Below are 14,749 nucleotides of genomic sequence, written 5' to 3'. Positions count from 1 at the left end.
CCAGCGTATGTCCCTATGTTCTTCCAAATGATCGCACGTGCGGAGCCTTGCACCCACTGTGCACTGTTCACTGCGTCATCAGACCTAGTTTCCTATACACTCGGACTGGCACGGCCCTAATAAATGCATTGCAGCGCAGTATAGACTTATAGTACTGTCTAACACACAGAGCAAAGCCTATGCAGAAATGATGGTATTGTCCTCTATTAAAGCAGTTCTGCTCAGAAGTGCTGGCTCTGCCCATCACGAGTAAACAGACTGTTGTGCTATCCACACTACGAGTATAATAGGCCCTGCTCAAAAGAGTTGATTCTTTCTCAATAGAATTACAACCGTCTTGCTTAGAATAGTACTGGTCAGTCCCACATCATGCACCGCCCTCTGCTGAGAAATGCCGGTACTGTGACTTTGCAGCAGTGGCCGAAACTTGTGCAATCTTGGTGACTGCATGTACTGTCAAATAGCCTTGTGAGCACAGAGGACTTGGGAGGGTCTCCGGAGGTTATGAAGATCAACAAGGTGGGGTCAAGAAGCACAGCCTGTTACGAGACGCTACGTTTCCACCACTCCCTTCAAATACAGCACAATCTGCACCTTTCTCTCGTTACACAGGGTCTGAAACATTCCATTAGGCTTAGCCCGCAGCTTCTGTTTAAACAGGGTCTGAAACCTTCCTCTTAATCTAACCGCTGCCTCTAGTCACATGGTGTTTGAAACATCCCCTTATTTGGAGACCGCGGTCCCTTTGTATCCTGGGTCTCAAACATTCCTTACACCTACTTTGCAACCTCGCGTTACAGAGGGTCTGAAACATGTAAGCGTATGTTTCATGTACGGCATACATGTGGCCTGGAGCCCGCTGCCTTTCAGTTAGATAAGGCCAGCAGTTTTTCACAACAGCCCACAAACTTCTGCTTACATATTACAGGAAGAAAAACAAGTACACTGTGCCCAGACAAAGCGTGAGAATGAGAAACGTTTTGCCATAGCTGTAAAAACAAGCTACAAACTGAAAATAAAATGCTGCGATGTGGGCACTCGTGTGTCTGTGTGCGTGCGCGTGTGTATGTGTGTGGGGGGGCCTGTATGTGCATGCGTGCGTGCATGGGCGCTTGTGTGTGAGAGAGAATGCAGCGTGGGGGGGCCTGTATGTGCGTGCGTGCGTACATGGGCGCTTTTGTGTGTGTCTGAAAGAATGCAGCTAGCGCGTTCGCGTGCGCATGCTCGTTTCGAATCGCCTCCAATGCGATGCGCGCGGCCAGGAATGTCTCCTGGAAAGGAGACACGGCCACAATAAGTTCTCGTTGGGGACGCACTTCCGCGCGTTCAGCCGAGCCCTAAAAATGAGCAATAAATAATTCTCTCTTCCTCCTCTTACATCGGCCTTGCGGGAAGAAGGCCACTCGCATTACCAACTGCTCCTGCATCCCGAGGAAGATTACAAGGGCTCATTAGCATGAGGCTGACCTTCTGTCGGAATTTACCAGCCCAGATTAAAATCCAGAACTCCATCCTGGTAGCTGCCTTTGCCATTCATGTGTACTCCAGTGGGAGCCGATAATGCAATCACTCATTGTACTCATAACTGAGTGACCTCTGTTACCTTATTCTACAACCCCACAGTGTAGCTCTTAGGGGTCCTTTCATCCAAATCCCTATGACCAACCAGTAGGGGAGGGACCTACTGATGATCCCAGAAAGGATAATAATGTGGACCCACCTAGGAACCCTGACCTGGATTACTACCTTATCAGGGTTTCCCCTCTTGACAACACATTTGCCTTCCACAAGATAATTCCACATGCAGCCACCCACACCAAATGGGATATGTACATAGAATGGCTTTCTCGTGGAGGTGTTCTCCAAATCAGAGTAATCAGTCTTGTTCCTTCCCATGCTAAAGGAGATGTTAACACACTCTTGAAAATTTTGTGGGGCAGATTTTGAGACCAGGGTCTTTACCCCATTGGTAGAAAAAAGTTTAACCGTCCCCCACCAACCCCATGTGCAATTAAGGACAGGTCTCACCAGACTCCCTAGTAGTACACACCATGTGTAAGCCCTCCAGATAAGGAAGGGAGAACAAGAGGATAGATAGATGCAACAGACAAGAGGATGGTGGTAGTAGCGGCTACCCACCAGAGAACAGTCAATTTGGTGGCTGCCTGTCATGATAGTGCTCAATGGGAGGAGACTCAAACATCTCCCAGAGCAGTATAGGAAAAAGGAGAATGAAATTGTGTTGCAGGGCAAGATCATCACCACCACCAACATATGTTGTTCATTGGATGCTGCTAACACAGCTTCCAGGGCGTAAACGTGAGCGCTACACTACAATTCCACTCTTGGGTCTGTATCTCTGGGTTCAAACCTGAGGTACAACATCTCATCAACCTCCAGTTCGACGGGGATCATCTGTTTGTGCCACAGTTTGCTCAGATGCTAGAAAATTTTAAAGGGATGCAAAGACTCCAAAATATATTTGTAATCTACAGGGCACAGGATTCGACACAGCTGATATCCGAATTGTGGAATGTAGTGGATAAGAACCAGTTTTCTCTCCTTCATTCTCTGCGATAATGAGGTGGTACGAGGAAGCCTATTTGTTTTGCCATTTTGTTTCTTGGAGCGGACAGTCCATTATTGCTTAACAAACGTTTATTGCCTGCATCATCTGGTACTCTGTTCCCTTCAGGTAATGCGCTTTTGCTTATGTTTAACCCCTGGGCACCATATCTGTTGTAGGGCTGGTTTGCTGCTGTGATTGTAATGTCTTCTGAATATGAAAGGTAAAACAGTGCAAACTAGGTCAGGGCATATCTTTTTAGGGGAACCAAATCCATTGAGGTTTATGCACTTTTCCTTTCTTCCCTTAGGTATTGGATTACCTGTTTCTACATGGACAGCTCTGTGAGAAGGGATATGATCCATTGCTTGTCGAAGAGGCTTTGGAAATGCACCAGTGTTCAGAAGAAAAGGTTAGATTTATATGTTCTTTTTCATTTTCAGTTGTAACCAAAAAAAGCTTTACTGCAAACAGCTCTACAGTACCATGGGATATTTGCAAATCTGAAGCAAGATCTTTAAAAATATTATAAAAATGTCTAGGTAAAATAAGCTTTGAGATGATGGTCCATGTAAGGACAATCTCCTTCAGTTTTATCCATTGTATTGAGCTGCTGCAAGTAATTTAAAATACTCTCATGAGAAATTACTCTTAGCTCAAAACAGTGACAATACTACTGACACTTTTTCATACAGGCCTTCTGTTCCAAAAGTGAATGTCATTTTCCCCTCCCGTAGATGAGTTACAAATAGTGAAAGCTGAGTGATGTCTGTGACAGCGATCATATTATTAAGAAGCTTTGTTTCAATAATTTTGATTGGAAAATTCCCTTAACATTCAGCAAGAACAAAAAGTAACAGTTTATTCAGAGTTGTCAATCCCACCTATGAAAGCTTTCCATTTGCGCCACTAATACACGCCTTAGAACTTTAGATTAATTTGCTACCTTAATAAATCATTGTCCTGTTACACAGAGCAAAAAGGTATAGGACCTGGGACCAGAAAAGAAGGGTACAGTGGAGCAAAAGAAAAACAAGGAAAGACATAAAAGGCAGGAAGGTAGAGAAGAGAAGTCTCCCACAGTGACTAACTTTGTTGAACCATAAACATTTGGCCTCTTGTTTCATCATCTTCTATGTAGTGAGAACAAACCTGTTAAGCCACATTATTGATAATAAAAACAAACTACAAACACATAGTCTTATGCAGCACAAGCTGTCAGGTCTCTGAAGAAACTCTCTTTTGTATGTATGTGTTGGTATTTTTAGATGGCAAACCTAGCTCAAAAGCAACAGTGTGTTGTGACCCTCAGTAATACCCAATAATTGAGGGACGATCAAGGATATATTCTCAGTTCAGCGGTAGTGCTCATTAAACAGGTGTGTTTTCACCTTTTTTTTTTACTTGTGGGAGAGTTGGTGCTGGTCTGATTTCGATAGGGATTCTATTCTAGGGCTTCACTTTTGTTTTGTCTATAGTCTAGCTGTAGCTAGGCTCCTGAAATGGCATTGTCCCTGAAACGTGTCTACTTTGTTTGCTAAGAAAGCTGGACATTTGTTATTGATGGCTTTTTACGTGATACAGTACATCTTAAAGATGATCCCAGCAAGCTCAGCCAGTGTCGGTCTTTAAATGAGGGCAGTCTTAGGGTGGTATTGGGGAGACCGCTGAGCAGGACATTTCCTCTTTTCAGGGTGGAGAGGACTAAGGCTTGTACAATTGTTCTGAATTTGGCTTCCATGGAACAATGGTTTTACATGAGTTTAAACCAAGCTGCCTGGTCTTCCTGGCAATGCGTTAAGTGAGAGGTCTGTGTTGAGGGTCAATCCCAGAGATTCTTCATTTCTGTTACCTAGAGGGTTTGAATCTGATAGATTTTGGGTGGTGAGTCTGGTTTGAGGTTGAGGTTGTTTGGTGCTTTTGAGATTCTAGAGGAATTCAGACTTTGTGGAGATTTGCTTCTGGAAGTAAGTTGACATCAAATATTGAATGAGTTTAAGGCATAATTTGAGTTCATGTATATCCTTGGGTGAGGATACTTTAAGGTATAGAGTTGGATATCATCTGTGAATTGATGGTTTTGCTTCTGCTAGAATAGTGTAGAGGTTGAACATGAGGTTGAACATGAGAGAGAAAATCGAACCATAGGGAACTGTGCAGAAGATTGGCATTACCCGTGATCTTGTGGGATCTGGTTGCTCAAGCTGGTGCTAGTTGATGAGGTAGAATGTGGACAGTTTCAAGATGTTGTTTGATCCGGTCGGAGGAGGGAGTTGTTGACTACTTCGACTGTCTTCGAGATGCAGCGTGGTCTGAAGCCTTGTTGGTAGTCCTGTAGGTTACAGGGGTGTGGAATTGTTTAAAAAATCTACTTGTCTAGGGGACAACATTTTATAGAAATCTACTTGTCCTGCAAAAGAATCTACTTGCCTTACCTCTTCACTAAAACAATAAGAAGAACAGGCAAAAGTGAAAATTAGGTTTTAGACCATGCGTTTTAGACATTCAGTACATTGAAGCTTCCATTTGGGAAAATAGTGTCAACAAAGGTTGCATATTCGAATCAGAAATTCCCAGTAAAATGTACATCTTGGTAATGTGTAAGTCAGTATTACATATTTACAGGATAACATTTTTGCATTAGGTATTTACAAAGAATATAAAACGCAGTCACATATCGGCTAGAACCAACTTGCTACCCACAGTGCATTTGAGATTCATGCAATAGTCATGGGTGGATATGAATGTGATCTGTGATTATGTCTATATTAGGGTGCTCTTCTCAGGAAAGCATGACATTTCTGGCTGTCCTGGGAAGGGTAGGAGACAGTTCCTTTTTTCCAAAGGGACGGGTCTTCAGATTATAGCCCCACTTAAATCAAAGCATCATCTCTGAAAGTGTGTTAGGTTTTCATTTGAATGACTCAATCTGCGACACTGTGATACATAATGGGAAGATTGGGGAGGGGAGGCACACCTAGGCCTGTGCTGTAGAAGTCTCACCAATATTGCACAGGCAGTCCTAGAAGCATTATTAGGGAATGAAGTGCCCTTTGGAGCATGTGAAAAATCACTACGGGGGGGATGGTGGTTATACATCAGGAGTTTGAGAGGGGACAGAGGCATTTACAGCCTGAAAACCACAAATCTTGCTGTTGTGAGCACAGAGGGCCTCACCAACCTATCTACTCTAAGCAGGATTTATTTGGACACATTTACAATACTATGTTCCCTTTACTCTGTACACTTTTAAGAAGCTCATTTCTATGGACTGCATAAACACTATCCAGCCATACATGCTCCTTTGTTTATTTACCCCTCCCAGTGCATTTGAGGTAACCAGTCCACATACCTGCCTTATCTTAGCGTGCAGTGCACCAGGTTCTTGTAGGAATGTGGCGTAGCTTCCAAATGAGAGCGCTGAGCCTCCAACCTAGACTCACCACAACTTAGCCACATTGTGTGATCCTGAGCAAATTTTTTTATTTTTCTGGTCCTCCATTTCCTAATCTTGCAAGATTAGTAGTGTTCATATAAAGGTTAACTCATTTTAATAAGAGCTACCTAAAACTGCAGTAAGTTGCTAAATAGCACAGGCTCACTGTTTTTAACCCTAACTTTAATAGTGTTTGCATGGGGTAGTAGGGACAAAAAGAGCTTTCAGAGACTTGCCTGTTATTGTTGTAAATTAGGTAAAATGTGGGCTATTGGAACGCCTGAGGGCACGCCTGTTGTCAGTCAGACCTGAGCTATAGTCAGGAATTATGTGGCAAGAGAAGCCGAAATTATGTGGCAGGGTTGAGTAAATTATGCACCAAGAGAAGGCAAATTATGTGGCATAATACGGCACATTTTGTAATAGTATTAGTTTATTATTCCATCATTTTCAAACTTGGTAACACCCTGTGGGCATTGGTTGCAACTCAGTATGAGGTGAACATCCAAATACAGAAATAATCAACAGAAAGGGACCAGTCCAGCATTGCAAAGAGGCTTCCACTGCCCGGCAAAATGCAAAGTCTCATTTTTAGTAACTTATTTATCGTTTGAGCTAGAAACAAATTTTTTTTTTTTTTTAAATCTGGGGAGTATGCAGCAAATGATGGATGGCAAATACTGCGGGCCCTCAATCACATAATTCCAGTGGCCTTGGCTATAATCCGTGTGAGGGCCTGAGGTCTCATCATGTAGCAGATGTTAATGGACGGCATTTCTACTGACTTAGAGAAATCACCCCATGTCAAGCGCGCCAGTGCTGCTTTAAAGTCATGCTTGGCGCTGCACAGAACAGCATATAAAACCTCTCAGTTTCAGGTGCAATATTTTGGTGACACCTATCACAGACAGTAAGGCTTAGGCTTTTACTTTGTGCTAAATATATCACTGCAAACCTGCCTTCCGGCAAACTCTGCCTTGCCCCTTCTGTTTTCTTTTTCTGGCCTCCGATTCCTGGGTGCTGGTGAAGGAATAAATACAGAGCCATAGGGGGAAGAAAATAGCGTAGTTCAGACACTGGTTTACAAATTAGAGGCTCTTGAAAGTGAAAGCAACATGGGTGGGCCTGTGGGCTGCACGAGAGCCCCACAGGGAAAGTAAGGTGCTTTCATGTAGATTTGGTTGAAACATTAAGAGGCTGAGACATCAAACACAGACAGCAAACAATGTGCAAAGAGAGGGGCCCAAGAATTGCATGACAAAAGAAATCCAAAGACTTTACTGCAAGCCTCGGATGCGAGGGAAGGGGAGAAGAGGGGAGGGGAGCGGAGGAGAGCGACCTGGGTTCAGCAGGAGAGGCCCAAGGTTGGAGCCAAGAAAGGGCAGGATCATAAGGGCGAATTAAGTTAAAAATAATAAGTCTGGTAAAAGCAAGGCGCACAGAAGCTTGCGTCCTAACTGCCATTGCTGGGAGTGTTCCCGAGCTGCAAAAGCTCCATGTTCGCCCGTGCTCTAAGGAAATACTACGTACAGACCATTCTCTCTTGAATGTGCTGTTTGGAATATTCTGTGCTACACAAAGTACATGCTTTGCTTTACTTTGTGAACACACAGCACTTAATTGAAATAAGTATCAGATCTTTTGTGTACAGTTATGGGGTTTAGCCCGTATGCACTGTGATCAAGAGGCACGTGTGGTGTGCCGAGCCATTCATCACTCATGTCACCTGGCTTCTCTCAAGTGCCCAGGCGGGCTACATAATCGAAAATAGGCTCCTCTGCATCCTGCTATAAATTGTGTCATGTGTGCCTGGGTTAGGTGATTACACTGTGGACAAGACACAGTCTGACAAGTTGAAGAGGTCAGAGGATAGTTTAGTCTTAGTCCGTTATTTACTGTCTACTTGCCCTGCGGACAAAACAGTAATTAAAACTTCTTGCCCTTGCAATAAATCTTAATGTCTCGGGCGTCGGGCGATACGAATTACCCACCCCTGATGGTTATTATTCTTGCTGATAATGCTCCTTAAGCTGGGTGATGACTGCATTCATAGTGAAAATCGTAAAAGAAATCAAAGTGGAAAATAGGATGGAAGTTGTTGAAAATGAATGGGTCCAGAGACCGTTTCTTTAGTAGTTTGACCTGACTTAAGGGTGTCTGAAAGTATTCCTTGTCTTAGGAAGGCATTGGCAATGTGAAGAAAGGGTATGAGCAGTTTGAGGATGGACGAAGGTAGGTGCCGTCTTCATTGGAGTTTGCCTGGAAAGACTTCAGGCTATTGAAGAGATACATGTGAAAGACTGGACTGGATTGTTGGTGGTCTATATGGTTGGGAGGGGGATGGCGAGATAGCTGGAAGTGAGGGGGTGGGGAAAGAGATAATGCTGTTTTCCCTGACTTTCCTCAGTTTCTTTTTTTAAAGAAGAGGTTGAAGGTGTTAAATTTGTGAGCTGAAACCGAGACTGTGGGGTCTGGGATATGATTGGTACAATGTTTGATATTGTAGGAGAGCTTTGCTCCTGTTAGTTGGGTTACTGATTAGCAATTAAAGTGAAGTTGAAAAATCAGCAATTGAAGCGGAGTGTTTTTTAGAAGGGTGAAGTCATCGGGAGTATTGATCTTTGGTTCTGACATCGAAGTTGTTTAGTTTTGATTTTATTTTCACCCTAGGTTGATGTTTTTCATGGAAAATGATGATCCCTTAAAATAAATGTTTATGCAATGGAAAAGATGTACAATTTATCTTTGTGAACCACACCTTGTCTAGCAGGGAGCCATAGAGGAGTAAGAACTCCCAGGTTGACATCCAGGGAAAGTAAGACTCTTCTGTTCTTATGCACCATGCTCTGTGCCAGGGTGGCTACCTTCTTCAGTGCTCAATCTCTCCACTCATCATCTTGAGAACCACAATGACTGTTCACTCCTGTCTGTCTGCAAGCGTGGAAGACTTTAGCGGTAGCACAAATGCCCCTCTCACCAAAGTAGCCCATATTACTAGACTGGGAGATATGTATAAAAAAAGTACATACTCTCTGTTACTTATTCTCTGCTTTGATAAAGGAAAACCTAACTTAGCAGCCCTTTCTGCATTTTTAAGTTTCTGCAGTCTCTTCTCCCGAAAAGCATGCCACTCTATGCAGCTCAATCTTGACTGTATACAAAAAACCTTCCACTCCCTGTTGCTTCCCTTTCAGGGTATTAGAACAGGGTTAACCCAAAACAAGTCACTGAGACCTGGGTAATCGAAGTACTGAAAGGAAGGGGTCTCAGTGTGAGAGCAATTATAATTATAAACTTTAAGGAAGATTAGACAACAATAAATGAATCCAACATTGTTTTAATTCACAATGAGGAGCAATATACCAAATATATTAACATTTTCAATGCATAAAGTAGGTCGAACGGTGCCCAAAAGGGGAGGGAGGAAGTGAAATTGTGAGGATGGTGTGATGAAGGTATTGTGACAATAAAAACAAGAAAATATCAAAAAATTACAGTTGTGTTTTCATTACATTACACATAGGATGATTCACTGTGCCGATATATACAAATGTCATACTCCAATGATGCAATTAATGTCAAAATGTAGGTAAGGAGTTGACTAAAAGGACGTTGTCGACGTTTCGACCCTCTGAATAGCGCAGGGTTAATTGAGCCCTTGCCGTGGGGTCTTCTTCAGGACAGGGAAACGGGCAGGCAACCTAGTAAATACGTATATATAGAGGATAATTATAATGAGATGGCGGAATATATCCATTTATACGAAGAACAACATTTAGATTAAATTGCTATAGCACACATTGAAGAGCGTACCGTTGTACTTGGCACTTTGTCTTATCACTGCTTTAGTCCTCGGAATGGATTATCAGAACTATAGTTTGAAAGAAAGTAGAATGTGATTTAGAATTGAATTGGTGTGCATAAAGCACTACAAAGGAATCATAATAAATGTGAATAATTCTCACCGATTGTTAATCAGTCCATGCTTTAATAGAGATAAATAAAGGAGAATTGGAGGGCGAGGCCAGCCGCGGGGCGGCGGCACAGTCAATTTCTGAAAAATAACGGTGTAATGGTTTTAGGATAGTGGATGGATACATTGCAACCGGTCAATTACTGTTAAGGACAATTTACTGGGAGACGTCCGCTTACCGGCGTCGTCCCAATCAGATCAGCGATGTTTGATGCGTCCCCTCTTTATCAGTGAATATCTATAAAAACCGGTTAAAAAACGAGCTTAGAGACTTGTATTTAATCAAAGTGTCCATACAAAATTGAAGGGTCATTAGGACTTACCGAAGTAGTCCGACTAGTTCAGTATGGTGTGGGGCTCAACCTCAATACGGTGATTGACCTGTGAAAAATATATCACAATGAGCCGTTGTACATACAAGTGGCATTTATAGAGTCGAGTGCATTTAGAAAGCGCTTGACGGGGAGTCAGCTGAGGCTTACCTATTGCCGACTGGATCGGAGCATGCAATGCGCTGGCGTCTAGCGAGACGGGGCAGATTTCCTGGTTAGTGAAATAACCATGGAAACGGAGCATGTGATCCGCGCGCTGAAAATGGAGCGCGAAGACAGACTTCGATTAGCAAAATACTTATTTTACATATATATTGGTGTATGAGGTTAAATTGCCGGCTATATAGGATAATCATTATTTGGTATTAAGGGGCCATGACCTGATAATGAGCCATTAATTTAACTTATGGCTTGATAAAGGATATCTAAATGTGGCCACTACATGGAGGATTGTATCGAGGTTGCCATGGTGACCGAAGGCTAAACACGGCGAGTTTTTTGTGAACCATCGAGTGGCAGAGAGCCTATCTGAAGAAAGCGGCTGAATTGCAGACACATTTGTGTTAATACAAAACTTGAATCTGAGTACATCATATCATGATTGGTAGCGCCAGTTAGTTGCTGATAGGTGTTACTATTGGGTCATAACGTTAGGCAGAAGCATTTCTGTTTGTACATTGTTAGTAACTGGGGGAGTACCTCTCAACAAGAGGGTAAAGTCCCACTGGGAATACATTGGACTTATTCATATTGACCAGACAGGGCTTGGGTAGTACCCTAGAAAACATCCTGATCATAGTAGCCATTGGTGTGCTATTAAACATAGAAAATGCATGTCGTTGGAAGGCGTACCTCTCACACGAGGGTAAAGGCCAATGGCAATTATTTGAATCATAAAACAGGTTTATAACGTATTCAGTGACTACCTATCAAGGCATTGTTGCTAACTGTGAAAATGAACTGTCAAACTCATTCAGCCCATTTTCTATCGAGTCAAAGCGAAACATCCATTTAATTTCGCGGATATTCAGAATGTTAGTAATATTGCCACCCCGAGGTCCCAGTACTGCCTTCTCCAATACCACCCATTTTAGACTGTCAGGGGAGTGGGCTGCGGACTTGAAGTGATCAACTAGAGGTGCCCCCTGGACATCACACCTTATCCTGCTCATGTGCTGGAGAATCCGTACTTTAGCCCTTTGTTGTGTTTGGCCTATGTATATTAGTCCACATGGACAGACAATGGCGTAGATTACGTTGGATGTGTTGCAATTGCTGTGGAATTTCAACGGAATTTTATGTTGATGATGTACAAATTCCTTGGTTTGGATCGTTGTGTCGCACGCCTTGCAATTCCCACATCTAAAGTGGCCTAGGACCGGTGGAAGATTCCATAGGGAAGTGATTGTGGGCTCATCTGGGACAGATAAAAAGGAACGCACCACATGGTCTTTGACACTCTTAGCTCGTTTGAATGCATGAAGGGGAGATCCTTTTTGATTGATATCATCAGATATCAATTGCCAATGTTTGTTAATTATACGTTTGATCTGGTTACTTTTGGTAGAGAATGTTGTTACACACACTATTCTTTGATCTTCAGCAGGTTTTTTCTCTTTGAGAGTAAGTAACTCGTCCCTTGGATAATACCAGGCGCGCTTCCTTGATTTCTTCACTAATCGCTTAGGATAACCTCGCTGGTGAAGACGGTTGGTCAATTGTTCGGATTCTAGCAAATAGTGTTCTTTGTTGGAACAATTGCGACGGATCCGAAGAAACTGTCCGAAAGGTAAGTTATCACGGAGGGCACGGGGGTGATGGCTGTTGTATTGTAGCAATGAATTACGTTCTGCTGGTTTGCGGTACAGTGTGGTCTGTAGAATGCCCGACTCTTCGTAGATGGTGATATCTAGGAAATTAATTCGTTTATTGTCCGATTCACTGGTGAACTTTAGATGGGGTGATTGCTGATTGAGCCACACGAGGAAAGCTGCTAGTTCGTCAGAGCTGCTATTCCAGATGAGGAGAATGTCGTCTATATATCGTATCCATAGGCTGAGTTGGTCTTTGAATGGATTCAGATCATTATGCACAGTGTTCTTCTCAAAAGCTGCCATGTACAAAATTGCTACATCCGGAGCAAAAGGAGCCCCCATTGCTACTCCGGAGATCTGTAGGTAGAATTTGTTTTTAAAGATGAAGAAGTTCTTGGTCATGGCTATAGTCAATAGCGCTATGATAAATTCCGTTGGTACTTGTACCGGTGCTGGTTGTTCGTTTAAGCATCTTGTGATCACCGCCAGTGCTTCTTGTTGGGGAATGCAGGTATAAAGGGATACCACATCGCACGTGGCCAGTATTTCATGTTGGGGATCAAATTGTCGGTTCTCGACGATCGTGATTGTGTGCATAGTGTCACGTATATACGATTGACAGGACTCAGCTAATGGTTTAATGAAGAAATCAATATATTTTCCCAATGGTTCCAGGATTGAACCACATCCCGAGACGATGGGTCGTCCCGGGGGTGTGGTCATGCTCTTGTGTACCTTTGGTATGGTGTAAATGGTTGCAAGTCGAGGATATTTCTGATTGAGGTAACCATATTCGTTTTCAGATAAGAAGCCCTGTTCGAGGCCTGCCTTGGTCAGTAGTTGGATCTCAGTGGCAATTGCTTGTGTTGGATCTGATCTTAGCAGTTGATAGCTTGCCCCATCATTGAGTTGGCGGAGAATTTCAGATTCATAGTCGGGAGTGTCCTGAATGACTATGGCCCCACCCTTGTCCGCGGGCTTGATGACAATCATGTTGTTGTTTGCAAGTGACTGCAAGGCTGTCCTTTCAACTTTGCTTACATTGTATTTGGTAAAAGAACGAGAGTTCAAAACTTCCTGCACGTCTCTCCATACTACTGCCTCATAGGCTAATATTTTGGATGACATGGCACCAGAGTGTGGAACGAAGATTGAGGGTGTTCTTAGTCCGGTAAGAGATTGATTGGATGGCGTCGTAGCAGTTCTGAAAAAATATCTCAAACGTATTTTACGGAAAAATTTGAACAGTTCTGTTCGAATTGTGAAATCATCAGGACGATTTGTTGGAACATATGACAAACCTTTGCTCAGAACACTGATTTCATTAGTATCCAATACGTGTTGTGATATATTGATTATAGGATGCAAGGTTTTTGGAGGGATTACCATCTGTAGGTCTTGTTGCGCGTGGTTCTCTCCCCGTGCTGTTATGACTGGAAGTGAACTTGCTTGGGCGTCTGTCCTCTGCCTCCATCCCAGTTGTTCACGTTCTGTCCCGGGCCACGCTGCTGGCCCCTGGACCAATTGTTGCCCCTGCCACGAGTTGGGCGCCATGAAGCTTGACGTTGTCCTAAAAAAGGATTGTATTGATGTTGCTGATATCCGTAGTCGGGGTAATTCTGAAAATTACTAGGACCGGCCTGATCCTGATCTCCTTCAGAGCTGTAGGAGGAGTCCGAGAAGGTCTGATAGTTGCGTCTTCCTCTGTATGTTCCTCGTCCTCTGTTGGTGAATCGTCCTTGTGCGTCTTGGCGAAAGTAATCCTCGTTCAAGTACGGGTAAGTTTTCTTCTTATCGTATAGACGAAGGTCTCTTGCCAACTTTTCTAGTTTACGATTTTGCGTTGTGACATCAAAGTCTTTTAGGGAAGCCTCAAGGTTGGTTAAAGTTTCCTTTGCACGTGCAAAGTTGGCATCAGCAGCTATTTCAGATTTTAAAGTTTTTATTTCAGCGGTGATCAACTGAACTTGTTCCACAGCAGTCTATCAGACAAACAGAAATGCTTCTGCCTAACGTTATGACCCAATAGTAACACCTATCAGCAACTAACTGGCGCTACCAATCATGATATGATGTACTCAGATTCAAGTTTTGTATTAACACAAATGTGTCTGCAATTCAGCCGCTTTCTTCAGATAGGCTCTCTGCCACTTGATGGTTCACAAAAAACTCGACGTGTTTAGCCTTCGGTCACCATGGCAACCTCGATACGATCCTCCATGTAGTGGCCACATTTAGATATCCTTTATCAAGCCATAAGTTAAATTAATGGCTCATTATCAGGTCATGGCCCCTTAATACCAAATAATGATTATCCTATATAGCCGGCAATTTAACCTCATACACCAATATATATGTAAAATAAGTATTTTGCTAATCGAAGTCTGTCTTCGCGCTCCATTTTCAGCGTGCGGATCACATGCTCCGTTTCCATGGTTATTTCACTAACCAGGAAATCTGCCCCGTCTCGCTAGACGCCAGCGCATTGCATGCTCCGATCCAGTCGGCAATAGGTAAGCCTCAGCTGACTCCCCGTCAAGCGCTTTCTCAATGCACTCGACTCTATAAATGCCACTTGTATGTACAACGGCTCATTGTGATATATTTTTCACAGGTCAACCACCGTAT

At 43.1% G+C, this 14,749-nt stretch overlaps 1 protein-coding gene across 1 annotated transcript in view; it reads left to right on the top strand.

The window, feature by feature from the left end:
* The window catches only part of UBAP1 (ubiquitin associated protein 1), a 176,739-nt gene that overhangs the window by 148,130 nt on the left and 13,860 nt on the right, over nucleotides 1-14,749 (top strand). Inside the window, exon 6 of the mRNA XM_078674714.1 lies at nucleotides 2,877-2,978. Coding sequence (XP_078530840.1) covers nucleotides 2,877-2,978 — 102 coding nt within the window. The remainder of the gene's footprint in view (nucleotides 1-2,876; nucleotides 2,979-14,749) is intronic.

This window comes from Lissotriton helveticus, chromosome 2_1, assembly GCF_964261635.1.
Source record: "Lissotriton helveticus chromosome 2_1, aLisHel1.1, whole genome shotgun sequence".
Classification (NCBI taxonomy): Eukaryota; Metazoa; Chordata; class Amphibia; order Caudata; family Salamandridae; genus Lissotriton; species Lissotriton helveticus.
The sequence above is the reverse complement of the archived record's forward strand: the minus strand, read 5'-3'. Positions and strand labels throughout refer to the sequence as shown.